The sequence below is a fragment of the Clytia hemisphaerica genome, unplaced genomic scaffold, assembly GCF_902728285.1.
Source record: "Clytia hemisphaerica strain Z4C2 unplaced genomic scaffold, Clytia hemisphaerica genome assembly, whole genome shotgun sequence".
Taxonomy (NCBI): domain Eukaryota; kingdom Metazoa; phylum Cnidaria; class Hydrozoa; order Leptothecata; family Clytiidae; genus Clytia; species Clytia hemisphaerica.
Genome location: NW_027103512.1, coordinates 1,025,003 through 1,052,788, shown reverse-complemented (window position 1 = coordinate 1,052,788; position 27,786 = coordinate 1,025,003). Strand labels below are relative to the sequence as shown.

General features: G+C 37.0%; 1 protein-coding gene across 1 annotated transcript; it reads left to right on the top strand.

Annotated features, from left to right (window-relative positions):
* The first annotated feature begins 73 nt into the window (after window positions 1-73).
* LOC136799267 (uncharacterized) lies at window positions 74-27,490 on the top strand. The gene is made up of 23 exons (XM_067055961.1): window positions 74-590; window positions 4,715-5,945; window positions 6,221-6,580; window positions 7,772-8,273; window positions 8,508-8,803; window positions 9,246-9,896; window positions 10,181-10,490; window positions 10,777-10,889; window positions 11,218-11,494; window positions 11,954-12,111; window positions 12,916-13,132; window positions 13,754-13,949; window positions 14,895-15,030; window positions 15,848-15,964; window positions 16,415-16,477; window positions 16,789-16,965; window positions 17,362-17,655; window positions 18,286-18,574; window positions 18,929-19,116; window positions 19,778-19,979; window positions 20,236-20,399; window positions 22,112-22,381; window positions 24,350-27,490. Exons 1-23 carry the CDS (start codon window positions 169-171, stop codon window positions 27,287-27,289), a joined length of 9,573 nt encoding a protein of 3,190 aa, XP_066912062.1. The 5' UTR covers window positions 74-168; the 3' UTR covers window positions 27,290-27,490.
* Window positions 27,491-27,786: the final 296 nt, after the last annotated feature.

Here is a 27,786-nt window from a genome sequence, read left to right as displayed (position 1 = left end):
CGGAAGAGAGAATTAAAGGCTCCTAGGCCGGAGCAAAAATTTACAGTAAGAAGGGGAGTGTAGAAAACCCGAAGAAGGAGAGCCTTCACTTCAAATTCTCGGAATTCGGTCTACCATTTTTACTAGTGATTAGAACATGTTGCAGGGGTCATCGCGTGTTCCAAGAAAATGTCTGGGGGACAACAATCCTTTGCGAATGATGGTTTGGAGTATAAAGAGCAAGATTATTTTCACTCTTTTGAAGATAGGGAAGGTAATTTTGATTTATTAGACGAAGAAAACCAAACTCTAGAAGGTGAACATCAACATTTCAACAGATTTCATTGGTCTTCAACAAATTGGGAAAGCCAGGCAGTTCAACAAAAAAGGGAGGAAAATGTGAGGATAGCTACTTATAATCACCAAGGAAGACCCAATAGAAATTTACTTTCCAACTTGAATAGAGAAAGACAAAGATCGTCTTTTGCACTGGGACATCCTGGTGGTGGTCCAACACCTCCAGTTTCTCAAGAAGAGGCTATACTTTTATCTGCAAAACAAATACGCAAACAAAGAAGACTTGAGAGGAAAAGGCAAGCACAGGCTGGCATGTATGTATAATACTGTTTCACCTTATCAGATTATGTTTGAGAGGTAGACTAAACAAATGCGTTTTTGCTTTCGATGGGTTTTAGGAAAAGTGGGTTTCAGCTTCTAACTCTTGATAAGACTCAAGAAAAGCTAAAAAAAAACTTTATTCTAGGGAGAAGTTTATCTCCCAGTGATCAAAGGGGCCCCCAGCGCAGTCAGGGCCTCCTTGGCAGTTACATCAAAATGCCTTGAAAATGTCAATATGAAAATTGCGTAATCAGAGAACGTATGTCTCGCTCATTATAAAAAGGCCGAGACAAATGACAAACTTTCAATAATTGGATTGTAACATCGAGTTAAGTCTCTTTTGTTAAGTCACCAGGGGGTAAATAAAACAGACCTTGATACATTTATCGTTCGTTTCAACTTGACAATTTGTTTAAAACTCAGCCTCCTAAATATTTGGGGTAGGTAAAATATGTACAAAGAAATTCATACTTTTCCAACCCGGCAAATCTTTAAAAAAGAAGCGAACAATAAAATATAATTACCCTTTCCAAATAAACCTCTTCGGTGGCGAGCGTAGTCTACTCTGACGTAACTGTAAAATTTATGTGATGGGAGTTTGACATAGTAATGTAATGTTGTTTGGGGAATTATGAAGTTCTCTGGAATTTCGATTGCATTTATTCAGGTTGATTTTTTATGACTTCTAATGGTACTTTTTCTAACGAGTTTGATTACTCTGTTCTCACACTTATGTCTTTTTTTTTCGCGTCCTTTTTCCGTGATTACTTTTATTTATATTTTTAAAGACAGGTAAGAAGGCATATTGATGTAACTGCTTGGTCTTTTATAACATTAGTACGGATAGAATAAAAACATATATACCCAGACGGTGTCAATCGAACAACTTCGAACAAAAATCGCAATCGAAGCAATCGAACGTAATCAAACGCGATCGAATAATTGCGATTCGATTGTCGAACGTAATCGAATCTCAATCGAACGGCCGATTCCTGGGTAATTCGATTGTGTTCGATTGCGTTCGAGTAAGGTTAGATTGGTTCGATTGATAGTTGGCTATGTTCGATTGGTACGATTGATTGTCAATTACATTGGATTAATCTTTGATTTCGTTCGATTACGATTATGTTCGATGAGTTTGATTACGATTAAATTAAAAAATTAGATCAAACTGTAGAGCTTTTTAGCGTGGGCGGCTGAGCGCTTAAGTACCATACCAAAGCGAATAAAATCTAATACAATTGAATCAATCGAACATAATCGAACGTAATCGAAGCAATCGAACAGCAAATCCTGGGTAATATTCGATTGCGATTCAATTGCGTTCAACAGTCGAATTGCAATTATTCGATTGCGTTCAATTGCGTTCGATTGATTCGGCGTTCGATTTGTTCGATTGACACCGTCTGGATATACCTGATCAACACAACACAACCTTCTGTCTTGCGCTTACTCTTTCCTTCCCAACAACTTTCGTTTTTGGTTATGTATGTTTTAAAATCCACAAGTAATGAACCTCTTATAGCTTTATCTAAATAATTCTGGTGGTACGTTTTTTATCCACGTGGTGAACCGGCTTCCCCGATTTCCCGATAATTAAAAATTGGAACTTCCTGTGGGCGCGATTGGGCGTACCGCCATCGTGAAAATTTACCGTATTCTAACAGATTCTAACACTAATATAATCTAGATAGGAAACAAATATTAAATTTGATTCTTTTTTTGTTCGTATTTCTAAATTTCACGATAAAAAGAACTATTTATAAATTATTTTCTTTAACGGGCATTGAATCGATATTGACATATATAACGATGTCATAATCAATGCCCTGCATATTTTTTCAGCGCAGTGCATATTTTGTCAACATCCTTTTCATTGGATAAATACCACCAGGGTATTGGCCCTACCGCGTTGCTGAATTTTGACATGAAAATTTCAATAAGGGTATAATACATGAAAAAACTTGAACGGGACTCAATGTGGGTTAAGTAAACTAAAAATAATGATTCAAAGATATGCTCCGTACGCTCGTCGCTATTATGGAAAGATCCGAACCTGCGAACATCGGCCAAAAAAACCCGACGATTTTACCGACTTTCCAAATAGGGTTTTCTTGTAAATAAACAGTCGGTCGGACGACCCGAACGCAAAATATTTTTGATTGTCGCCTAAACATAAATTCATCGGCCGCGAGCACGGCTTAGCTAAGCGCACCTTTCTTATTCATCATCTAAGAATTGAAGCGGGCAAAGATTATTTGAAGATATTTTCAGTTATAATCCAAGGTAGAACAAACTAAACATAGAAAGGGGGTATTTTTTAGTGCTCTATACGATGATCAGTATTTTTTTGGAATTCTATGTTTAGATTTTTCTACTCAGCCCTGTTGCTATGTACGGGCGCCCTGTTGCTAAGACCTTTGCTTGAAATCAAAAGTGAAACCAAAATAATTTAGCGCACACTGGCGTTCCGTAATATTGATAAAGTGAAAGGAAGCCCTGACTGCCCCAGCGGTTTACATGAATGCTTGAATGGGCTTTTTCACTCGCGTAAATGCGTGATAAAAAAAAGTTGCATTAATGCGTGAATTGGAAAGCATTGTGTGAACAAAAGTTGTGTGAATTACAAAAAAAACATTGCATGAATACATGAATTTTGGAGAAAAAAATTGCGTGATTGCGTGAATTGAAGGTCCGCTGGGGGCCTCATCAAACGATGCAGAGCAACAAGATATATATGCGTACAACGGTTTTGTGAATTTTACAAACCCTATTCTCACAAATATTATCTTGAAAAGAATATAAATAAGGTAAATAAATAGTGATATAAAAAATATATGTATCTGTCTTAGAAATAAACTTAGAATTCAAAATTGCATATAAAAACAAAATTTTATTTACGAAAAATGAATATAAAAACATCTCAAAAGATAAGGCTCTAAGGTGAGTAGAGATACTCCAAATTATTATAAGTTTCGAGTTCCAGATTTTTGAGTTTATCAATATTTATCAAGTCAAAAACTTGATAAAACTAAGTAAGAATCTGACCACCACATTCTTCTTCACTAAAATTCTGCTTTTTCAGAATTCGCCAGGGGGGTAGTTGGTACCAGACATGACGTTTAGTACCGTGGTGGGTCATATTTGATTTTTGGAATTTGCAGTTAGTACTTGTGGTTACTTAACTGCTGTAAGGGGTGATGCACTAAAAATTTCAACTTGATCAAGTGGTACTTTTAGGGTACTAACTACTCTGCCTAGGGTACTAACTCGTTTCAAATAGTGATTAACTTGCGTGACAGCCACTCAAGACTACTAAACAGGGCAGAATAGGGGGTGGTGTCAACCTGTCGATAGTCAAATGTACTTAGTACTTTTTGTATTAATTCCTAAGGGGTGGTGGGTGTACTCTCAAATTTTCAATTTTGCAGTTAGTCATTATGATGTCTGGTACTAACTGCATTGCGCCCCCCTGAACTCATGGGTTGTTATTGTTATTGAAATACATCTGAATACATTAGCAATTTTTTGCCATTAGCAAGACATTTTGGAAATGGTTTTGAAAAAGGCAATGTTCTAGAATAATGTTTATTGTTTTAAATAAGGGCATGGCAATGACAAATACTTATAGACACTTTTAAAATCACCTTGTTAATTTTAAGCTTAATTTTTTGGTGAAAATGTTCTCCTCCATAATAAAGCATAGTTTTCATTTTATATTGTTCACTTTAAAACTTTCAAAAGTTCTGGTGGTGTCTAATTTTGAATTACAAAAAAGTTAGTATCTGGTACTACATTTGAGATTGGGTTAGGTATATTTCTCACTTTAAACTAGTACCTGGTACTTAATTTTGTTTTTTGGTGGGTAAAATGTCTAAGGATTTCTCAATTTCGGCAAATCAAAACAGAAATTGTACCCATATTTCCTTGGTAACTGGCCTCCCTACAGGGGGTCAAGGTCCCTTCTTTCCTCAAAAAAGGAACTACCAGGTTCTAAAAAGCTTTTGTTACCTAAGACAAATTTTCTTTAAAATCAGGGTTAGTACCGTGGGAATATACCCCCTGTCATAATATGGTTTAAGTCTGAAATTCTGACAACTTTTATTCTTTGTTTCAGCATTCCTCTCTACAAAGCAATGGGGAAAAAAGCAAGAAGGAGCCACAGGCGACGAGAGGCGGCTGCATTGGCTGCAGCAGCTGCTGATAAATTTGAAGCTGCTGAAAATATTTCTGGTTCAACAGAGGCTGATCCAATAGCAATTCCTTCAGATGATGAAATAGAGAAAAAACCAAATCCACAAAATATCCCTCTCACCTCGAACTCATCCCAACAAGCCATATTAGGTCTTCCACAGCGACTCCCTGGGATGTCACAACCGTTATTGCGTGGAGCAAATCAAGTAGGCACACCAAACGGTATAACATTTGGATCCTTACCACAGAATTCAATATTAGGAACACCAAGTCCTGTTCATATTCCCAATCTTCCATTTATGGATTCTGTTCCTACACCTATCCAAAGACCTCAACCTCCACCATCTCAAACCTTGTCAAAAGCTCCCGCGAAATCAGCCTGGAAAGATACACAACCACAGCCTGTTGGTGCTGAAAGTGTACCAAATCAACCTTCAAAATTGATCCAACAATTCCCTATGTACAATGATATGAAATTGGCTCATATCCTTTACTGCCAGCTACGTGTTCTAAACATGTTCAAAGTTGCCAATAAAAAGTATTTTAGAATTGATGAATTCACATCAAACTTTTTAGCCATATATCATGAAGACTTCTTCAGATTTGACATTATGAGAGAGTTTGTTCAAGAAGCGAATCAAATAAATTTTGTCCACAAATTCATCACTGGTTATTGTGACTTATTTCTTGATAACACTACTGATAAAGCTCTTGTTAAATTTAAAGGAGATTCCATTGACGAATTATCTTTCAAACTTTTCAATAACTTTTGTGATCTGTTTGAAAAGGTTATTAAGCATCGTGAAAATGAAAGAATGCATGAGCCTACGCCTTCAGAACAAAAATTGCTTGGCTCAAATAAGAATATGGATGTTCATGGTAGAAGACACGCACTGGCGTTTAAAGATTTGTCAAGTAGAAACCATAATCACCCACCCACTATAAAAGAAGTTGGTCAACGTGTTAATCTCATTCGTAAAAGTATTGCCAGACGTGGAGATGCTGTTAATTATGCTAATGTTTCATATGAACTTTGCAAATATTATAATGTTCAAAATGTTAGTTTGTTACGTGTGAAGAAGGATGATGGAAGACCTGTTACTTTGGAAAGAGACATACAAGAAATCAATGACATTATTCGACTCCAAGCAAAGGTATTGATTCAATTTATCAAATATGGTAATATATACACTTGGATAGATTTCTGCTAATCTAATTACATTTATTTTGAAGAAAACTGTCTGTTTCAGTGTGCAACAACAATCTATGCCAATGTCTTTACTCAAAATATCATTAAAATACTTGGCAGTAATAACATTAAAATGTTATTAAAATAAATTTTGTTTAGCAATTTGCATTTAGATTTTTTCAATGTTCTTAAGAGTAACAGACATTCCATGATGATGATGTTTCATGTTCAATTTTTCAGGTTAATGCATTCATCCAAGCTTTTGTTACATTTCGAAATATCTGCACTCTTCATGAATTGGAGCAAAATTTGAGTGCAATGGAAGAAAAAAGCTCATTTGACGAATTGAACTTAGGACCTTTGTCCAAACAAGAGCTGGTCTACGAATATTTCAAATTCCCAAGTGCCAAAAGCATACCTTCAATCTCAACTTTGGATGTGTTTAAATCTTTACGCTCATACACAAGAAAACATTATGATAAAGGTGGTAGTGGAAAGATTGAATTTGAAGGTTTCTTGAATTTTTTCATTGAAAAGAATAGTTATGACACTCCCTTTGAAACTGGAATCAAAATACAAAGTATTGGTCTAGCTGTACAGGTGAGCATATGTTATTAAAAAGAAGAAATTTGAAGGGCCTTTCTAAATACCAGATTAGAATGTGTAAGAGTCTAGACATCTTTCCAGATTTCCTACCGGGTGTGCCACAAAAAAGTTTCTCTCTTTTAAACAAATTTTCTCGAAATCTAAAAGTTTATCTAAAAGAACCATTCCTATTTCATTAGAAAGAAGAAAGATAAACTTAAATTTTGATGGGTCATTTATTGAATTTGATTCATTAGATCAAAAGTTATGCTCAATTGAATAAAAAAGTTACTTTCGGAAAATGCTCAAAAACGTTAAAAATCGACCTATCAAATTAAACAGAAGCATAATTACATGATATATCAGTATTTTCGTTTCAGTCATCAAAAGTGATAATTAGCTGTCTAAATGACCTTTTGTTATTTAAAGGAAGGTTGAATTTCAATGAAAGGAAGAAAATTCGTCGAAAAAGGCCAAATAATCTAGTAAAATTTTAAAAATACATCAAATATGGGTTTTCGAGGTATATTCAGCCTTACATAGACTTTATTCAGTCTAGAACCAAAAATCTGAGGAAAATTTCGGTAAAACTAAATTAAATTGATTTTTAATGAAGATTTTTAACCCTTTCGACCCTTCAGTTTCAAAATTTATGTGTTTTGTTACTGAAAAATGCTCTTAATCATGTAAAGCCTATTGCGACTGCTAGTTTTATAATAAAATTTTGATAGGTCGATTTTTAACGTTTTTGGGCACTTTTTGAAAGTAACTTTTTTATTCAATTGAGCATAACTTTTGATCTAATGAACCGAATTTATCAAATGGCCCATCAAAATTTAAGTTTATCTTTCTTCTTTCCAATGAAATAGGAATGATTCTTTTAAAATTTTTCGATTTCGAGAAAATCAGTTTCAAAGAGAGAAACTTTTTTGTGGCGCACCCGGTATCTTCGACAGGTTTCCCAAAGAACAAAATAAAAAAGGTCACGTTAATTTTCAGCCAATTTTTTATCAACATTTGATGATTAAAGCAGGAAGATCTAAACTTTGTTTACAGTAAATATATAATGTATCAAAGAAAGTTTTTTAAATTTTTAAATAAAAAATGTATTAACTAGGTAAAGAAATATCCGTAAATCTTTTTGACGCAGAGTGCGCCACGTTCAAATTCTTTTAATATTTTGTTTAATATTCTTTTTGTTAAAAGGTTGTTGGAAAAGCATCAAGCTTTGAAGCTCGAGAAAAGAGAGAAGCTCTCAACAAATTTCAAGACTCCTTGCTATCAGAAATGGATGACTACTTGTCTAACTCAACAAGAACATTATTTGATATGGGAAGCATGCAAGCACTTCCAGATCACTCCTTGATCAAGAAGATGACTCGCGGTGACTTCACAACTGCCATCAGAAAAGCTGTAGATGCTATTGGAAACATCACCCATGGCCATGACCTTTTGCGTAACTGTCACAATAAAGAAGTCTTTAGAGTTTGTAAAAATATCTCAGAATTGCTAATGAAGATGGCTGGATTTAAATTCAGCTCTAGACTCCTTCAACTAGCCTTGGTTACAAGTGTTTGGCGCAAATTGGGAAAAGATGATGTTGCTATCTTACTTGATTTGGGATTTGTTGAGGCAGCAAAGCATATTGTGGAGAAGGAAGTTAAGAATCTCCAACAAAATACAAGGAAAACTGTCGAAGCACCTAAATGTAAGCTTTTGATTTGATGTGTACCTGTGTTTTTCGTTATTGACTATTATCATCATAGAGTTTGACTAGCAAGTGTAATTTTGATGAAATCTTGACCAAAATTAGACCCAGTATGAAATTGTAAAGACTATGATTTATAGAGAGATAATAAGTAATCCCTTTAATAATAGCTACCATGATAGTTTCTTTTTAATTATATGATGTCATCACTGTCTTTTTTTTTCTTTTTAATAGCTGAAGTGAAAAAGAATATCAAAGAATGTCTACTGAGAACCAAATCAATTCAACTGAAAGACCTATGGAAGATTGAAGACTGGGTTGTCAATCAAACAGAAAATCCAAACATCAAGTCGTTTGATGATTTCGGTCACGGTTCATTTGTCAAATTTCTCCTACACGACAAAGAGTTGGTGCAAATGGTGCAATCACGTTTTGAAGGTCAAACTCAAAGTTTAGGTGGCTCACATGGATATTCCAAGGAAGATATCAAAGATTTTGTTCTTCAATGTTCCAACAAAACCAAAAACAAGGTTTGTTTATTTTCAGTTTGCTGAGAAGAAATTTTTGAATTTAGTTTTTATTGAAAATGTAACAAACAAAGATCTTGTCAAACTTTTCCCTTCGTCTTCATCTACTCTTTTTACACTTTCCCCAGATTTTCTGCTTTAAAGGCCCTAAAACAGTTTTTTTTCAAAATTTAAGTCAGATTTGAGCCAAAAATATCATGCTCCCACGTCATTTTCACCCACGATCAGCCATTTTTCTCAGAAATGGTAAAAAGAATATGTACATGATGATTTAGTAACATCTTCATGGCTCAATGTCTTTAAATATTTTCCGTTTGGACCTTTTTTGTTTTCGTTTCGTGGATGACAGGGAGCTTGCTCGAGGCTGTCCCTAACTGGATTTTGCCTTAAAAATCTCAAAATATCAGATGGATGGCTTTATTTATTTTCTTGATTTATGTATCAGGAAGAGATAACCAAGTTGGTCAAATATCAATTCCATTTGGATACAGTTGACAAAACCATTCAAGAACTCATCGACCAGTCAATCAACAAAGGAATCACCAACTCTTCAAGCAACGCCAACCTTCACTTCATACACAGCCTGCTGTCTGACATCGAATATGACTTCAACACCATTAAAGAAACTAAAGATGGACATTTCTACATACTTTTCAAGAAGGAATTAATCAAAGCTCCTTTCATGGTTGACATAGCTGATTCTCTACACTGGGACACATTGTATTCATGGAAACTAAGTAACCTGAAGGAAACTTTGAAGAGAACTTTAAAAGACAAAGACTTTGATGACATTACTTTCCTAGAGTACCAGACCAACAAATTCTTGAAAGTTTCAAAGATTTTAACCACTGAGGATTACAATAAAGCACTGAAGAAGCTAGATAGTGATCTAGCAGCCCATGTCTTGGTATCAATCATTGTTGCCAGTGATGGAGTTAAAGATGCTCCAATCTCATTGCTGGAGAATTACACCAAAACCACCTTCCTGCGATTGAGTAGTGAGGAGGACACTGTGAAATCTGATGACATATTGAAATTCACACTGGCATGTTTTGAAAAGCTACCTCTCCCTATTTTATCCAGCATTGCTAATAAGGTTAGTCTTCATTTTGACAAATTAGATAAAAAGTAAAGTTCATCCAATAACTTAGAAACTGTGAATGTTCTGCAAATTTAAGCATACTTTCAGTCATAACATTGAAAACAACAACCTGAGACATTTTCAGAATGTTCTAGAAATCTTTTTATAAGTCAAGCTCCTCACAAAGCATTGTATGTAAGCACGTAGTCAAGAAGACAAAAATAACGGGCTGTTATAAAATGAAAAACGTGTAGATTGTGAATTTATCGAATAATTCTTTCTAACTGTTTGTATTTCAGTTATTTATGAGCCCATTGGAGCAAGTTTATGGCAGTCAAAATGTACCTGAACTTTTGCTGAAATATTGTAAGCAACACCAAGATCAAGCGAACACCTTTAAATGGAGGAGACAATTACACATTCTTGGATACCAGCTTTCCATACAAGAATGGATTCTCGACCATGAAGTTTCTGCTGATGAAATGATCGTTGTTGAACAATCTACTGATCCTGATGAATTGTCAGAGGAAGAGACGATAACAGATTCGAATGTGGAAAGATTTATTCTGGTTGAAAATGCAGAAGATGAAGCAGCGAAGCAAAACACAGGTAAGATGTTTGAATAATGATTCTCTGGAAATTGTCTCCAATTATGTTGCATTTTACAAAAGTTGTTATAAAAAAGTTTTACGTTGTTGGAAAGATAATTTTGAATAGAATTTTATCACACTGAAACAGTTTTCTTCTTGAAAATTGAAAACACGAAGATGAAAAAAAACACCAATGGGGAGACGATTCTTTTTTCAGATTTGTGACTTACATCCCTTGTTCAGAACTTGTTGAAATTAGTTTTTAATTGCATTGATTAATTGATTTGTTGATTTCTTCTTCTCAGGTGTCAAAGATAGTCCAAAGGAAGCCACAACAGAACCAACCGACGAACAAGAAACTGGAAACGAGAAAGATGAAGAGAAAAAGGAAGTTGATGTGGCGCTCGACAAAATTGAGGTGCAACTTTTTGTCTTTACTAAAGCTTATTTTGATTTTCTAGATTTCTGTATTTTTTTTGGCCACAGGTCTTTTTCGTGTATGAATTTCATACTTAAAGGTTTTGTTTTTACATAAGTGTTCCCGTTTCTTTTTGACCAATATTGCTCCACATGCTCCACATCTGTGTCAATCCAATGTAAAAAGCTTGTGAATTAAAATTGATGAGTAAGCAAAACGATATCACTCTTATCTAAAAACAAAACCTAAGATATCTCTACAAAATTTTTATTATCCCTCTGAATTCAGATTCCATCATCCCTCTTTCGCTTCTTTTATTCCCTTTTAGCCAAGAGAGACCAAAGAAGTACTGGAAATTGATAGCAGCAAGGTTTCAGAAGACGGGGTAAAAGCAAATCTGAATGAAGCCCTTGAAAATAACAAAGATCAACCGCAAACAACGGAAACTGGGGAGGTAAAGCAACCATCAGAAGATGTTAGTCCATCTCAAGAACCTATTACTGAGATTGTCGATGAAAAGAGTGCTCGTTTGAAATATTGTAAACACTTGATTGAGGATATCCGTGAGAAACAATTTGGTGTTGGCGTCCAGTTTGGTATCAAAGGTATCTTTTCTGGTCTTGAAATATATATCATGCCCAATACACAGAGATTCCTACCGGTACATAACCGGTAGCTCTTGTACCGGGAAGAATTTCTGTGTTTTTGAAATCGCTTGGCATGACACATTTGGATTGAAGCTTTTTTACTGCACAGTTTTTCGAAGGTTTTTTGAGGGTTCTGTACGAAAGTGAAAAGTTCTATATTTTTGAATTTGATCGTCCAGGTTTCGTAAGATTCGTAAAGTTTTCAATACTAAAGTGTATTTCTTTTGCGGGGCGCCTGGATTTATATGTTCTTATTCACCCCACTTTCCTAAACTTAATCCGTAGGTGACTCTAGTACAGCCTCTTAAGTCTGAATATTTAATAACGTTTCCTTACACTTTGTAGTTTTTGTTTAAAAGAAACCTGTATCCAACGAGTCATGGATTAAGTGAATTTTTTAACCTTCTGGCACACTAGGTCAAGAGATGTTGAAGACATACCGTGAACGTGAGGGGCGTTCATTGGACCGTCTATCAAAAGAACTGTACACACAGGATTCACATTTTGTGTTGGAATTAATTCAAAATGCTGACGACAACGAGTATGAAGCAACAAAGAAACAGACTGATACAGAGGTGAGACAACTAAATGGAAAAAAAGCGACGGCACACTAGTTCTTGATATGTGTAATTACATTTGCATAAAGAAGTCAAGATTACGTCATTTTTTATATCGGAAACACCCGAAAAAAAGGAAATTTCACTCCTGTGTCGCTACTTTTAGTAACACTCAGGGGTCAAATTCCGGTGTTTTTGAGTATTCCCGATAGGGGAAATGACTTAATCTTGACTTATATCAAGAATATTGTTATGTGAGTGTTGAAACAACGTTTCGTGTCACCTCTTATTATAATTCGTCCTTGAGTATCTTGTTGTCATATTGGTTAGTGTCTTATATATTTGTCGTGTTAGCCCTTGGAGAAGGTGTTTAATTTTGGTCATTGTCATCTTACATGCGTTGTATGGTAGGCTGTGATGTGAATTTTATACGCGATACACACCCCCTATATCAAAATATATCAGAGGAGATGCGTGCAACCTTGTCTGTACACAAACCCTTATTTCAAAATTCATTGCCGTAGAGGGTCTGTTGTCATTGTCTTCTCTCATTGGACATTTTTCAAACCGACCGCTGCGATGGAGTGTTTACGAGGGAGGGTAGACGATGAGAGAAGTGTTGCTATTTATAAATCATACTTCATCGCAGAGGTCTCCGTACGGGGATTTTTCTATCAAACAGACAATGCGTAAAGAGTGTACTACGAAGCGATAAACTTGAGATACACTCTGGTACAGAGTACGTGCAGCCAGGTGCAGCCTAGTTTTATGGTCTCAGTTAGACGATACCCTTTAGTGACTATATTTTTATCGGACTTCAAGGAAAATACAGAGAACATGGATGTTGACGGTGAACAGATTCAACAAATTGGTGAACCAACACAACATGTTGATCAAGAGAAACCAACTGTTGCTTTCATTGTTGAAAGTGGGAAAGTGACAGTTTTGAACAACGAGAGAGGTTTCCAGGAGAAGAATATTCGAGCTTTGTGTGACGTTGGGAAGAGTACGAAAGGAATACACAGGAAGGGTTATATAGGTAAGTTAGCTCTAGTTTAGACGGCCCACTTTTTGTCCTGCCTATTCTTATTGTGAATTAAAGTTGGCATAAAGTGGGCTGTCTAAAGTGATGCCTAGCCCTCTTTTGACGTCAATGCAATGTCTACTTTCAAACCTTTCCAAGCAAAGATTTTAACTGCCAACTTTGCGCCCTCTTTCTGCCTACTCTAACAAATAGAATAGGCAGGGCAGAAAGTCGGCAGTCTAAACTAGAGTTTAGCTTCTCATTTTTAAATCCCTGATTCAAGTATAATATCTACCAACCCGTACTTTTTCCAGACACCTATTTCTATGCTGTAACTTTTACAAAGACAACAATAAGAATTTCAGCGTACCAGATCTCGACTCCAAATGTTTTTAAATCGTTTTTTTTTTACAAATATCTGTATCTCAAGAATCTCAAACCATTTTATAATATTTTGGTTTTTCTAACATTCAATACTTAAATAAATACATTGTGTGGAGAAAGGGCTTATATTCAACAACCTTTGGACTGAAAGAACTAATCTTTTAGCCATGTTAAATTTATGTCTAGTTGTTACATATTGTAACTGTAATCTCAGATTAAAAGTCTCATCCCTTTCCCCATTTTTACTTCCAGGTCAAAAGGGTATCGGATTCAAATCGGTGTTCCGAGTAACTGATGCACCGGAAATTCATTCCAATGGATTTCACATTAAGTTTGATGCATCGAAAGGACCGAACGGATACATTCTACCGGAGTGGATCGAAGAGAAAGAAACGGAGGAAATTGGTGAAGAAAAAGAAAAGATTCTTTCCAATGTCTTGGAACAGCAGTGAGTAACGGAAAGCTTTTTTCTAAAGGCCGGTCTCCACTTTCGCGCGAAATGTTGGACAGTTTTTTTTTCTCAGACCATGTTCAGACGTTACGGTTCCGTTCTGTTCCGTTCCGAAACGGTTCCGAAACAAGTATGAACGTCAAAATTCGAAACGTCAAAAAAGAAGACGTTACAAAGCAAAACAGATCGAAACGGTTTCGCTCCACTTTTTTCATCGGAACGGAATACTCTGTTTTCTTGTTCCGAAACGTTCCGAAACCAATATGAACACACTCGATCCGTAGCGAAAATCATACCGGAACGAAACGGGACAGTAACGTGTGAACATGGTCTCAACTGTTTTTGCCTGAAGAAAAGATTACGTCATTAAAAACTTTTTTAAACCGTTACGTCTGATTTTCCCAATGGATTTGCTTCATTTTTCAACCGACCATATGACCTTACAAAAACGTTAAATAGTTTCACTCATTTCGCGCGAAAGTGGAGACCGTCCTTAAAGGGGCATTTTGACATTAGAATGCTGCCTGGTATTCTTAGTCTTGGAGCAAAGAATATAGGATTCATTTTTCGTCAATATTTGACGAAGCTATGGCGTTTGAGTGTTGAAAATTTGCTTTAACGAACATATTTATCTTAGTCCATTCGTGTGCACTCTTATTTACTACCATATGGAAACCACTCTCGAGGGAATAAGCCTGGTTAAGCTAGCATGGTTTTCATATGGTAGCAAAAAAAGTGTCCATTTAAACAAAGAATAACTATAACTACGCTGAAATCGAATTTAATATTTTCTTCCTTGACCTTTCGTCGTGCACCATGATTACAAGTATAATTATGTAAGTTTATAAGGTAAATCTTGTTGAAAAGTGTGAAAATTTCTAAATCACCACTATTAATTATAGGTAAGATACTGTAACATTTACATAATTTTGATTTTCACAGCACATGGCGTACGAAGATTGTTCTTCCTTTGAAAGAAGAGATGCAGATGGAAAAATTGACGTCACGTTTCCATGACATCGATCCTTCGCTTCTCATGTTCTTGAACCGGCTACACACCATTGTCATCGATGACCGAGTAAGATATTAATTCACTGGAGTCTCCAGAACTCAAACCTCTATAACTCGAATGTCTCCTTGATTCGAACAAATTTTCCTGTCCTTTCACTTAACAATGCATAATCAGTTACCACAACACTCAAAATTCCTTTAAGTCGAACAAAGTGCTTTTTCGAGTTATGGAGATTCCAGCATGGTAATTTAACCAAAACGTAACATCCCTGAAACATTTAGTCTTCGTTAAGCTATTACTGTTAGTACAGCACTCACTTTCTCGGATATTTGGATCCCATTCGTGGTTATTACAGGTTAAAAATGATTCTGTTTGTAGAGTTCTTTCTGGTTGGAACAGGTTTTTCTAGTCCTTCGTGAGCTAAAGGGTGAGAGCAGGGATTTATTTTTAGTATCAGTGCTCAAACTTCTTTCCGTCTTAGTGAAGTATATAAAGAGGTATTTCCATCTCAAAATTCTGTATAATTCGCCAAAATTTCAATATTATGTGCTAAATTGCTATTTAAAATTCGTTTTCCGTCTCAGACGAAAAACCTTGGTTTGACCACTGGGATTAGTTATTTTTGGGCTCGTGGCGTAATAAGGGCCGGTGTACAAGGGGCCGGCGTAAAAAGGGCCGATAAGGTAATGTGCTAAATTGCTATTTAAAATTCCTTTTCCGTCTCAGACGAAAAACCTTGGTTTGACCACTGTAGTATAGATTTAGGCTTTAACTTCACTAGTCTAAGTACAAACTCAACCTATATATACTTTTCCCTTATGACCTCCAACATGAATAAGAGAGTCCTTGCACTGTTGTAAAAAAATGTTTTGATTGTTGCCAGGTGACCGGAACAGTGAAAGTGATGTCGAAAAGCATGTTGGGTAATGATTTAGTGGAACTCTCTGAAAATGGAAATCAATCCAAGTGGTTTGTGGTTACCAAAGAAATCCCCATCTCGGTAAGGTGTTCCTCCTCAGAAACGAAAAAGCAAAGTTGAATATTGAAAAAATTGATTTGTAATTTTGACAATATTTACCAAAAATGGCTGCAGCATTGACACTACAGTAATGCACGTTTATCAACAATATTTGTGCTTTCACCAACGCTCTAACGACAACATATACTAATTTTTATAAGAACCAGCAAAGCTTTTTTGAGGTTTAGTTGTTCTTATTGTTTAATACTCAAATTGTTATTATCCTGTTTTAATATTCAAAGCAAATTTCTGGCCATTCGAGGCTGAGGTTGCTCTTAAATTGTTATTATATTTTGGCATTTCATATTTCTTATAAAATTCTTGTAACAAAAAAGTTAAAAAATGCATTCATTCATCATTCATTCATTCATTCATTCATTCATTCATTCATTCATTCATTCATATATTCATTCATCTGCATTCATTTTTCAGGTCCGACCAGACGTCACAGAAACGGACGTTTCAGTTGCTTTCCCTATTGATATGGACAAAAAGGTAAGAAATTCAAAAGCTATAAAAATCGTTTGACTTCGATGTACAAAGATAAGAGGAGCATCCCCTTTATATATCATTTTTCCTTTGAATTTCAACTGCAGATGAAATATAAGTCAATTTCTCAGTTGCGTTGAAATTGTAGGGGATTTTATCCAGCTGGGGACGAAATTTTGGCCAATTCTTTTGGACCGGGTCTCACTGGGTCTGTGACATGGGGGTGTCTAGAAGTAATAGTTTTCTTGCAGAATCTTTCCTGGTTTAAAAAGTATGTAAATTATATTGTAACTAACGATTCTTGATAAATGTTTCAGATTCCACAGAAAGTGTTCGCCTTCCTCCCACTACGAAGCTATGGTTTCAAATTCATCATCCAAGCTGACTTCGAAGTCCCCTCCTCAAGAGAAGATATTGATAAAGACAGCGCATGGAACCAATTTATCTTGGATAAAATTCCTACACTCGTTTTGGAGGCTTTTAATCGGTTTAAGGTAAGAAGTCTGGGGGTCACTGGCGGATTTAAGACAACAGAGCAAGTACGTTGGAAACATGCGAAGGAGTGAAACGCTCGTTAAAAGACAATGAAATTACAATTACAAATCTTTTCCTCTGAAAAGTTCGACATGGTCTAAAACCGCCTAATGGGGCTATTTGAAAAAGTCGGGATTTTCGGGGAAAAATTGGGATAATTTGGGGTGATAAAGAAAGAGGTTGATCCTAAAAAGGAGATGTGGATAGCGATGGGATCAGTAGCTTTTTTTACGATCCCGCCATCTCTACCTTTAATGAAGGTCAATGGAAGTAATTGAAAAAATAATGTCTCCTACAGCACAGTGATCCTTTATATTTGAGAGGCTTACAATGCGTTTTCTTTTTTCTTCCCTCAGAACCACTCCTATTTCGATGGCCTCGAAGGAGTTATCACTTTTTTCAAATTCCTCGAGCACCAAGACCATATTCTCGGCATCTTCAAACGCGTTCAAACAGAAATCTTACGCCGCCTGCAACAAATTGAATGTCTACCCGTTCTACACGGTGAAATTACGTCATGGGCGTTGCCTAGCAACGTTGTGACGTCAAAATACGATAATAGTGACGTCATCACTTCACAAATGTTGAAAGAGTTCTTGGGACTCACATACATCCATCCAGCCTTCAAGAAAAGCGAACTTAACGAGCAGGTAAGGTTTTCAAAAGTTTTCAATTCTTTTTGTGTGACACTATTCAAACTATTCATAATATGCAACACTGGAGAATCTTCTGAGAATTTTCAAAAATGTCCACTTAATACTTCACTTTTTCTATTGTTTATTGGGTGGAAAATTTTAAAAGTCCTCAGAAGACTCTCCAGTGGTGCATATCATGAATTGCGTTCGATGAAAAAAACCACTTAACAAATCTTCATTAGGATTATTGGACCAAACGCTTTATCTGTAAACGGATCGTTAGCCATTCACAATTTTCAAACCAAGTGCATTATTGTGTTTTTATGTTTCACTACATTCGACTCCTGCTTATTCGAACTCAACGAGAAATCTCAGTATTCTTCAAGTCACAATAAACGTCTTCCTTCCCCGGAGATAAAATTTCGGACCACCCCCCGTTTATTAGGGTTTGAACAAATTTCGTATCCCCTACTATTCGGTGCCTTGGAGTAGAGAGGTTCGAATTAAAGAATGTTTATCATGAGGGTTTCACCTTGAAGGGGCGGGGCCGAGAAGCAGTTCGATTTAAAGAAAGATTTGAATACTGGAAGATCGAATCGGCGAAAGTCCACTTTATGATGAGGATCTATTGGCTTCTACTTGTAGGTTTTGCAATCCCTTGGGGTAAGTCAGCTCTCCCTCCCACAATTGGTTGAAATGATGAAACGAAACATTACATCGTCAACGCACGATGGACGTTTATATGAGTGGATTGGACGCTGGATGTGTTCCGTTGCAACATTACTTCGTGATGAGTGTGACTTTAGTGACGACACACGTGATCTGTTACGCACGCTCAAAATGGTACCCATTAATAATGGCACCTTAGCTTCGTTAGATGAGAATGTGATTTTCTTTCCTGTTGACGATCACAGCTTTTTGCAAAAGAAAAACAGTAAGTCTGTCTTTTTCTTTTATGTTGGTTTTTTGTGTGTTCAATCTGTTGTATAGTTATGGAACTTCCGTCACCACAATTTGATAAGCTCTCCACGTAAACAGAACATTTTTCTTGTTCGGTCTTGAACTGTCTTCAGCATGCCTCAAAACTTTCAAAAAGCCGTGTCAAGTATCATAGTAACATTAGAAGACATCTTGAGTCATTTATAGGTATCTCATATATTGTATTGTATTTATGAGATTATGAAGTTACGTAAATTATATGTATAACGAAAATTTCCAAATTGCAGCCGTTTTACTGACTTTACGTTTTTTAGTTTTCTCATTTTTTGTATTCTTTTCCTACCCACAGAAAGTCAATCATTGAAGATAATCGAGCAGGATATTTGTATGGTGTCATCTGAACTCACTTCCAACCTGGAAGAAATGGAACAACTCACCGCCAAACGATTCTTGAAGAATCTGGGCGTCAAATCGATCACGCCCGGAGATCTCATCAATGATTACATCATACCGGCATTCAAATCTGGCGCATGGAAGGTATGAGTAGGTTAAACTCGTTGCATTAGCAATTCATGATGCATCCACTGCAATGACTTCACGAAATTATGCAGCTTTTCTGTTTTTGTTCCACCCAATACGTCACTTTTTCTATTGTTTAAGTGACGTATTGAGTGGAAAATTTTAAAAGTTCTCGGAAGACTCTCCAGTGGTGCATATCATGAATACTTCTCTTTCATTCCTGTCTGTCAACAGACCTGATATCTACGGAAACTTCAAAATTCATTGCCGTAGTACTACGCTACGGTATACGTTATACGTGAGATAGACTCTGGTGCAGAGTACTTCCAATTCTTTCCGAAAATCTTTGTTAGAGCAGATACCAATTTACATTTAGTAGCTATGTTTTATGGAAGTTCCATTTTTGATGCGATTTAAGAACGTTTGTTCTTAGGTGGTGTCCTCTCGAAGAAGAATTTCAGACAGGCAAATAGTTAAGGTGTTTAGTGGAAGCTAAGGGGTTTTTCTCTTGAAAGCTGAAAAGATTTTCAAAAATTGGTAAAGGGGAGGGGCTTTACAAAAGTCTCGCTGGGAGCCATTTATTAAACACCTTTAAATGCTTTTATCACCAACTCACTACTTTTAAAGCCTGTTAGGGGGGGGTTAACCAACCTCTCAATATACACCACTTTCTTCTTAGGAGAAGCAGCCAAAAACGTTGACCGCTTACGTGCACTACCTTTGTGAGCAATACCACATCAGCAGCAACATCTTCGATGTCGAGGAACTCAAATCTTGCATTGTGCTTAAAACCAACAAAGGAATGAAATGTCCTTCGAAAGAAACCATTTATTTGACGCGCAACTATGGTAACAATCTAGATTTGAAAGGAATGTTCAGCGGTAAGTTTTTATATTGCTTAAAGTTCTTAATAAGAGATTTTACTCCAGGTCTTTTTTTCTATCGATTTCCATGGTTACGACGGGATTTCACTGAAATGGACTAGAGTAAACGTCAATCAAAATGATAGTGTGATTCTGTGTCCGTCTGTCTGCTTTGACTGATTTGACTAATGCCCTTTGATTGTTTGACTAATACCCCGTGTTTTACGAGAAAGTCTTCGTTCTTTCTTATGATCAATCACCCATACCTTTTCAGCTTGTGATTGGACTTTGATCGATGACGCCTACCTTCATTTCGGTACCGGCAATTCCTCCTCAAAACTTTCAATGAATAAATGGAAAGAATTCTTGCAACTCCTTGGACTTCAACTCTTCACTACTCTCAAAACGGTCACCAAAACACTCCACAAATCTGATCTGGTAAGTAATAACGATTCTTGATTTTCGTTTCCGGCACATTGGTTCTCTGGCAATATTACCCCACTCCCTTAGCGCTTTAGCGTAGACGGCCGCCAATACGCCATTGGAAAGTCGGATAATGGATGAGCGCATAAGAACAGCATCAGATGAGAACAATCAAAGCGATTCTTTAGGGTATGAAATGACTGCTTGATTCTAAATTGCATTGGAGATTGTGTCGATTCTTTGCCTCTTTGTTCTCGATACCACAGTTCAATTAATAACATGAACAACCACTAGATGCGAAGAATTGTACCTTTCCCAAGTTTATCGATTTTTTTTTACCTCTCCAGTTTGAAACGAGAACTTTATACTTTTGAAGCGTTTGGTGATACAAAGTCATTCTGAAAATTTGAGATCAAAAGCTTTTTCCGTTCCTTTTTGGACCTACCCTAAGGTAGTCCTTTAAATTAACCCTTGTCCGTCCGTCCGTCCGTCCGTCTGTCCGTTCGTCTGTTGCCAGCTTTTCTCGGGATCGGCTCATTAGTTTTTTCTAATTTTTTGCACAATGATGCAAAATGGCAATGCCCAAAATGTGACGGAGCCCGATTTTCGAAAAAAAAAAATTTCCGGCCGAAAATGGCGGAAATATGCCGGAAAAACTGGTTTTCGGCATTTTCTCGAGATTTCATCATTAGTTTTTTCTGATTTTTTGCTCAAAGATGCGTATTAACAATGCCCAAATAATGGCCTAGTCCGTTTTTTGAGAAAAAATTTTTTCCGGCCGAAAATGCCGGAAATATGCCGGAAATCGCCGTTTTTCTGGATTTTCATTGGACTTTTTCCATTCAAAAACATTATTAATAGCAATGCACACCTATCAAGCATGTTTCAATTTTCAATAAAATTGATTTTTGGAGCCGGAACTTTCTAAAAATCGCCGGAACAGCCGATTTTCGCCGGAAAAACAGTATTTCTTGAATTTCTTGAGCTGTACTTTATATTTTTTCATGAAATTTTGCACACTGATGCAAAATGTCAATACCTAAATTGTGACGGAGCCCGATTTTTGAAAAAAATTCATTTCCGGCCGAAAATGCCGGAAATATGCCGGAAACACTGGTTTTTCGGCATTTTCTCAAGATTTCATTATTAGTTTTTTCTGATTTTTTGCTCTAAGATGCGTATTAACAATGCTCAAAACATGGCCGAGTCCGATTTTTGAGAAAAAGTTTTTTCCGGCGAAAAATGCCTGAAATATGCCGGAAATCGCCGTTTTTCTAGATTTTCATTGGACTTTTTCCTTACAATTGGTTGTTTTTTCATTCAAAAACATTATAAATAGCAACGCCCACCATCAAGCATGTTTCAATTTTCAATAAAATTGATTTTTCTCCCCTTCCCTCTTCCCCCATCAACAATCAATGATAAAATTTAATGTTTTATTCATTTTCGCAAAACGCTATATCGTTTGACTGATTCTTTTAATTTTTCTCCTTATTGCCTTATTATCTAGCTTTCATCATCAGGTAGGTCCATTCAGCATGTTGCTTGTTTATAGCTGTTTTAATTCCTTTGTTTTCACAGTCAAACCTCTCTTAAAATATATTTTATCCTACCGGGCCTCGTTTCTATTCCGTATCTTCAAAAAGTCGAAATAAACTCGGGAAAGGTGTAAATTCTCGATGTAGATGTACATCATTTTAAAAGTATTCAATTTATCTTCCATACAGCCTACATCTCCGTGGAAACGTGAATCAGAGACCTGGGAACGAACAGAGGATGACAATTACGTCATACATGATCTGGTTTGCAAAGAATTCGATAATCTTTTGAAATCAACTGCATCGGACGTTCAACAACAAATGAATTCGTTTGCTCATGTTTTGGATAAACAGTGGAATGAGTATTTTGCAGAACGAGATATTACAAGACCGACATGCGGTCTGTATAATACCAAAGGAGAGAAATTGAGACTTGTCTACAGCTCCTTCTTTTTGCAGGTAATTCATCTCGATCTGTGTAGATTTTGGTGAAAGACCATTAGCTTTATGAGGGCTTTCTGTGTGGTTGTTATAGTTTAATTTTTCGTTCGTTCACTAACTAAGCCCTTTAAGGTTTACGGGAGGTTCAAATGAAGTCAAGGGTGAGGTGTTATAAGGGACTTATCAATGGATTTATTGTTTGTTCGAAGATTGCCTTTTTGGACCTACCCCGGTGGGGTAGAGGTCCTATAAATTAACCGATGTCCGTCCGTCCGTCCGTCCGTTCGTTCGTTCGTTCGTCCGTCCGTCTGTTACCAGCTTTTCTCAGGATTGGCTCATTAGTTTTTTCTGATTTTTGGCACAATGATGCAAAATGGTAATGCCCAAAATGTGACGGAGCCCGATTTTCGAAAAAAAATCATTTCCGGCCGAAAATGCCGGAAATATGCCGGAAAAACCGTTTTTTTGGCATTTTCTCGAGATTTCATCATTAGTTTTTTCAGATTTTTTGCACAAAGATGCGTATTAGCAATGCCTAAAACATGGCAGAGTCCGATTTTTGAGAAAAATTCTTTTCCGGCCGAAAATGCCGGAAATATGCCGGAAATCGCCGTTTTTGCAGATTTTCATCGGACTTTTTCTTTATATTTCGTTGTTTTTTCACACAAAAACATTATTAATAGCAATGTCCACGATCAAGCATGGTTCAATTGTCGATAAGACTGATTTTTGAAGCCGGAACTTTCTAAAAATCGCCGGAACAGCCGATTTTCTCCGGAAAAACGATATTTCTTGAATTTCTCGAGCTGTACTTTATATTTTTTTATGAAATTTTGCACACTAATGTAAAATGACAATACCTAAATTCTCAACTTCAGTTGAGCTATAATCTGAGAATGTCTGTATGTATGTATGTCTGTCTGTCTGTATGTATGTCTGTATGTCTGTATGTCCGTCCGAAAACTTTAGGGCAGGCTGGACACTTCAAAAAAGGTCGGATTTGGCTGAAATTTGGCACACTTGTTCCTTGGGTGAATATCTGGGGTGTTTTTTTTTTCATTTTTTGAAAATTTTGATTTTTGGGGCCTGGGGACGAGTTTTTCGCCAAAACGAGGCTAAAACTTTGGGGCAGCCTGGACACTTCAAAAAAGGTCGGATTTGGCTGAAATTTGGCACACATGTTCCTTGGGTGAATATTTTGAAAATATTATATATTTATATTATAATATTTTGAATTTTTTGAAAATTTTGATTTTTGGGGCCTGGGGACGAGTTTCAGCCAAAACGGACAAAGTATATTTGCTACCTAATACTAAATATTTGAAATGTTACAATTGGGCCTTTTAATAACGGGAAAATCTGAAGTTGAGCCCAGTGCGGTGCGCACGTTCGACTATGCACACTAATGTAAAATGACAATACCTAAAAAGTGACGGAGCCCGATTTTCGAAAAAACATTTTTTTCCGGCCGAAAGTGCCGGAAATATGCCGGAAAAATTGGTTTTTTGGCATTTTCTCGAGATTTTATCATTAGTTTTTTCTGATTTTTTGCTCTAAGATGCGTATTAATATTGCCCAAAACATGGCTGAGTTCGATTTTTGAGAAATTTTTTTTTCCGGTTGAAAATGCCGGAAATCGCCGTTTTTGCAGATTTTCATTAGATTTTTTCCTTGTATTTCTATGTTTTTGACACAAAAACATTATTGATAACAATGCTCACCATCAAGCATGATTCAATTGTCAATAAAACTGATTTTTGCGACCAGAACTTTCTATTAATTTTTTCCCTACAACCCTTCCCTCTTCCCTTATCAACAATCAATGATGAATTTATTGCGTTATGCATTTTCGCTAAACGCTATGTTTTCTGACTGATTTTTTTTCATTTTTCTCCTCGCATTGCTATCTAACTTTCATCATCAGGTAGGTCCATTCAGCATCTAGCTTGTTTTTATAAGAACTTCTCCGTCTTTTTTCGTTCACAGTTACGTTTCGCTGAATGGGTATGCGCTTCCAACAGTAGCGTCACATCTCCCTATGGTCTGTACACAAAGAACGACGAAGTCTATTCCATAATGGCTGATAAAGCCTTGTACATAGATTTAGAAAAGCCGATCCGAAACCCGGCCCTTATACAGGCGTTCGGTTTAAAAACGTCGCTCACCTTCGAAGATTTCATCAAAGAGTTCCACAAATGGAGACAAGAAGTTGACTTTAGGACTAGTTTACACCACATGAATTGCGTCTACAATTACCTGCGACATTACATCTCCCGCCCGGAATACGCGATTTTCAGATCGGAGCTATTAAAGGCTCCTTTCATTTTCCTGCCTGGTCAAGAACAGCTCTCTAACAGACAGAACCCACGCGAAGTTACCGGTCAATTCTATACCATTGATCAAGTGTGTTGGGAAGATCCAACTGGTCTGATTGGACGTGAAGTCAAAACAACCAGCCGTCGTGTAATGAATAATTTCTACTTCCAACATGAACAAAACTTGAGGGATTTCTTTATGAAAGGTATCGGCGTTCAAAAATGGCCCCCACCTCAAGAATATTTAGGCTTCGTCCACGAGCTGACTCAAAAGACCGTACTTCCGGACCCAGATGTCGTTCACAAAATTCTGCGTCTTTTCCAAATCCTCGGGAGCGTTTGTATCGAAGATGACATGAAGCAGAACTTATACGAATGGAGGGTAGGGAAATCTGAAGAAAACCTGAAGTCTTATCAAAGCATGGGTCCACACTTAGATACAGAACAAAGCAACAACATCGCCAACGCTTGTAAAGTCCACAATAAGATATTCCCGACTCATCAAAATCGGTTTACCGGGATAAACGGGTTACCTAAAAATCAAACGAATGATCCTCAACCCCCTATTGTCGTTTTTAACAAAGATTTGGCGAAAGTGTTTGAAAAGAACGAGCATGTTGATTTCATTTTCGTTGACGATGTTTTGAAGCTCTTGGAGAAATTCAAAAAACAGCAAAAGAACACGTTTGTTTATTCTAGACAAGGTGCTGATGTCGATTTGTTGAAAATTCTATTCTTTTTCAAAGCGTGTGGTTTGAAGCCTTTAACAGAGCTATACCTACCACCTGATACTGCTCCTGAACAGATCGCGCCGGGCTGTTACCGTTGGGAGAAGCGTCTCTACCAAGCTACGTCTTACATCCAACAATATCTCCATCACAAGTATCAAGATCAATACAAACGTCTCCAAGCGCTCAATTTCGCTGATTACCTGCGAAAGAGCATATTCTTCACAGCACAGAGTTTTGAAGTTGTTTACCGGTTGGCTAACCATAGACTGGCAACTGTCACGCGTACGAAACCAGCGCACGTCGAGCACGCGTTAGATGAAGATGAGGGATCACGGAAAGCGACCATTTACGTCATCAAAGAGAAAGCGAAAGATGATCAATCAGATAATGACATCATCATGGAAATTGTTAAACTTTTTGTTCCTAACCATGATCCGGAGATAGTGGAGGATTTGTTCGACTTCTGGTGTTCTTTAATGGTGGAAGATAGTAGAGAGCGTTTCATGACACGGAGACGCATACCTAACCTACCGAAGAACGAAGTAGAATGGAAATTCCCAAGACCGGCTGACCCATTTGTTCCACCTCCTGTGAAACAAGAAATTAAGGAAGAACCAGATCAGGAAATGACGGATGTTTCTAAACAACCAACTCCAAACAAAGATGGTGGCGAACGCTTGATGACGTCATGGCCACCTCGGAATCCAAACGCCGGAGGAGGTGGTTTTGTTCCGAAGCCGGACAGTTTAAAGAAGCAAGAGCAAGCCATCTTAGAGAAATGGAATCTACCTGAAGCGCCCTCGAATAGTAAAACGCCCGATTCAACACCCTCTCCCCGCTCAACATCTAACGCTCACCCGGCGAATTCGAATGCAGTTAGAAAGGAAACAGAAAGCTCTGGATCGGTCTCTTCTAAAGAGAAACTCACTTCCCATCCTGCATACACCACAACCCGCCCTCCTGGCGCCGTATCACCGAGACTTACAGGCAACGCAAGCGACGGTGATAGTAACAACAAGGAGGGGACTACAGAAAAAGACGCCACTCAACAAGAGACAAAATCACCTCGCGAAACCAGTAACAAACCACGTGACAGGGACTTAACATCTTCTTCGAAGACATCATCGGACCATTCAACAAAACAAGATGTTGAACAACAAAAATCAACAAAACAATCTGACGTGCCCTCTTCAGCATCAGGGTCTCATAGAACCCATTCCGCCGATAGAACACAACAACCAGATCATAGGGAAAATGACTCTGACAGAAACGATCAAACACCGCAAACTCCTACAAAACATCACCATAGATCTGGTCCCGATGACGGATCTGCTCCAAACACGCCATCCAAATTCAACGTTGATCGCTTACCAACCTATACTCTAGCCTCTGAGTACAAAAACATTTCATATAGTCTACCTAAAGACGTTAAGAAACGTATTTCGCGTTCAAATTTAACTTCTAAAAGTGCAGAAGACGATGCAACGCGCCTTCTGATTGGTCAAATAGGAGAACTGATTGTTCATAGTTATTTCCAAGGGGTTTACTCTGATCAGATCAAAGATGGATCTGTTGAAATCAAATGGCTAAACGAAGGCGGTGAAGAAAAAGGGGCGCCCTATGATATCATCGTCAAGCATAAGAACGCCAAAGAGGATACCTGTCCGGAGATTTTTATCGAAGTCAAAACAACTGTCGGACACGAGGAAAAAGAATTCGAGATTTCTTCACAGCAGATGAGGTTTGCGTTTGAGAGTGGACCTAATTTTCATTTGTATCGAGTTTCGGGACTTTTGGCGTCCGATTTTCGTTTGAGAAGCTTGGTGAATTTGGCGAGTCATATGGACAAAAAATCTGTGAAAACTTTCATGGTCCTGTGAGGAACGTTTTGTTTTGAATTTGGTGATATCTTCAGAATATGTGTTCTTTTATATTAAGCATGGAATACTTTATGTTCTCTTTACACTCAAAATAGTTTTAACTTAGTTCGTAAAAAAACTCTGGTCTGTAACATAGATTTATAAGCCCGAAGGGCTAGATGTCGTGCTTTTAGTCATCGCAGGAAAAAGTGAATATCGGACAAGACATTGTTGCTATTGTTTTCGAAAAACCGCGAAGCTTCTGATTGGTCAAGCACTGAAATTCTATTTCACGTGACCTAAATCTATGGTCTGTAACTTTTTGTCAGCTTTGTTAATATCAAAAGATAAAAATCAATTTGCTCAGCTTTTGATCACGTTACCAAATGCTCTGCTTAGGATTATTTTAAGATTTAATCACATGATCAAAATGTGAGCAAAAAAAATTAATTTTTCAACGCAAGTGCGAGAATGAGAGAGAGTAAAAAGGCTTCCAGGTTGGTTTTTTAATACGGACA

Bases quoted from the DNA above. Each gene is read 5' to 3' on its own strand.
- LOC136799267 (XM_067055961.1), top strand. From the start codon at position 169: ATGTCTGGGGGACAACAATCCTTTGCGAATGATGGTTTGGAGTATAAA. The intron at 9,897-10,180 runs GTTAGTCTTCAT...TTTGTATTTCAG, and splicing joins TATCCAGCATTGCTAATAAG to TTATTTATGAGCCCATTGGA. The intron at 12,112-12,915 runs GTGAGACAACTA...TCGGACTTCAAG, and splicing joins AGAAACAGACTGATACAGAG to GAAAATACAGAGAACATGGA.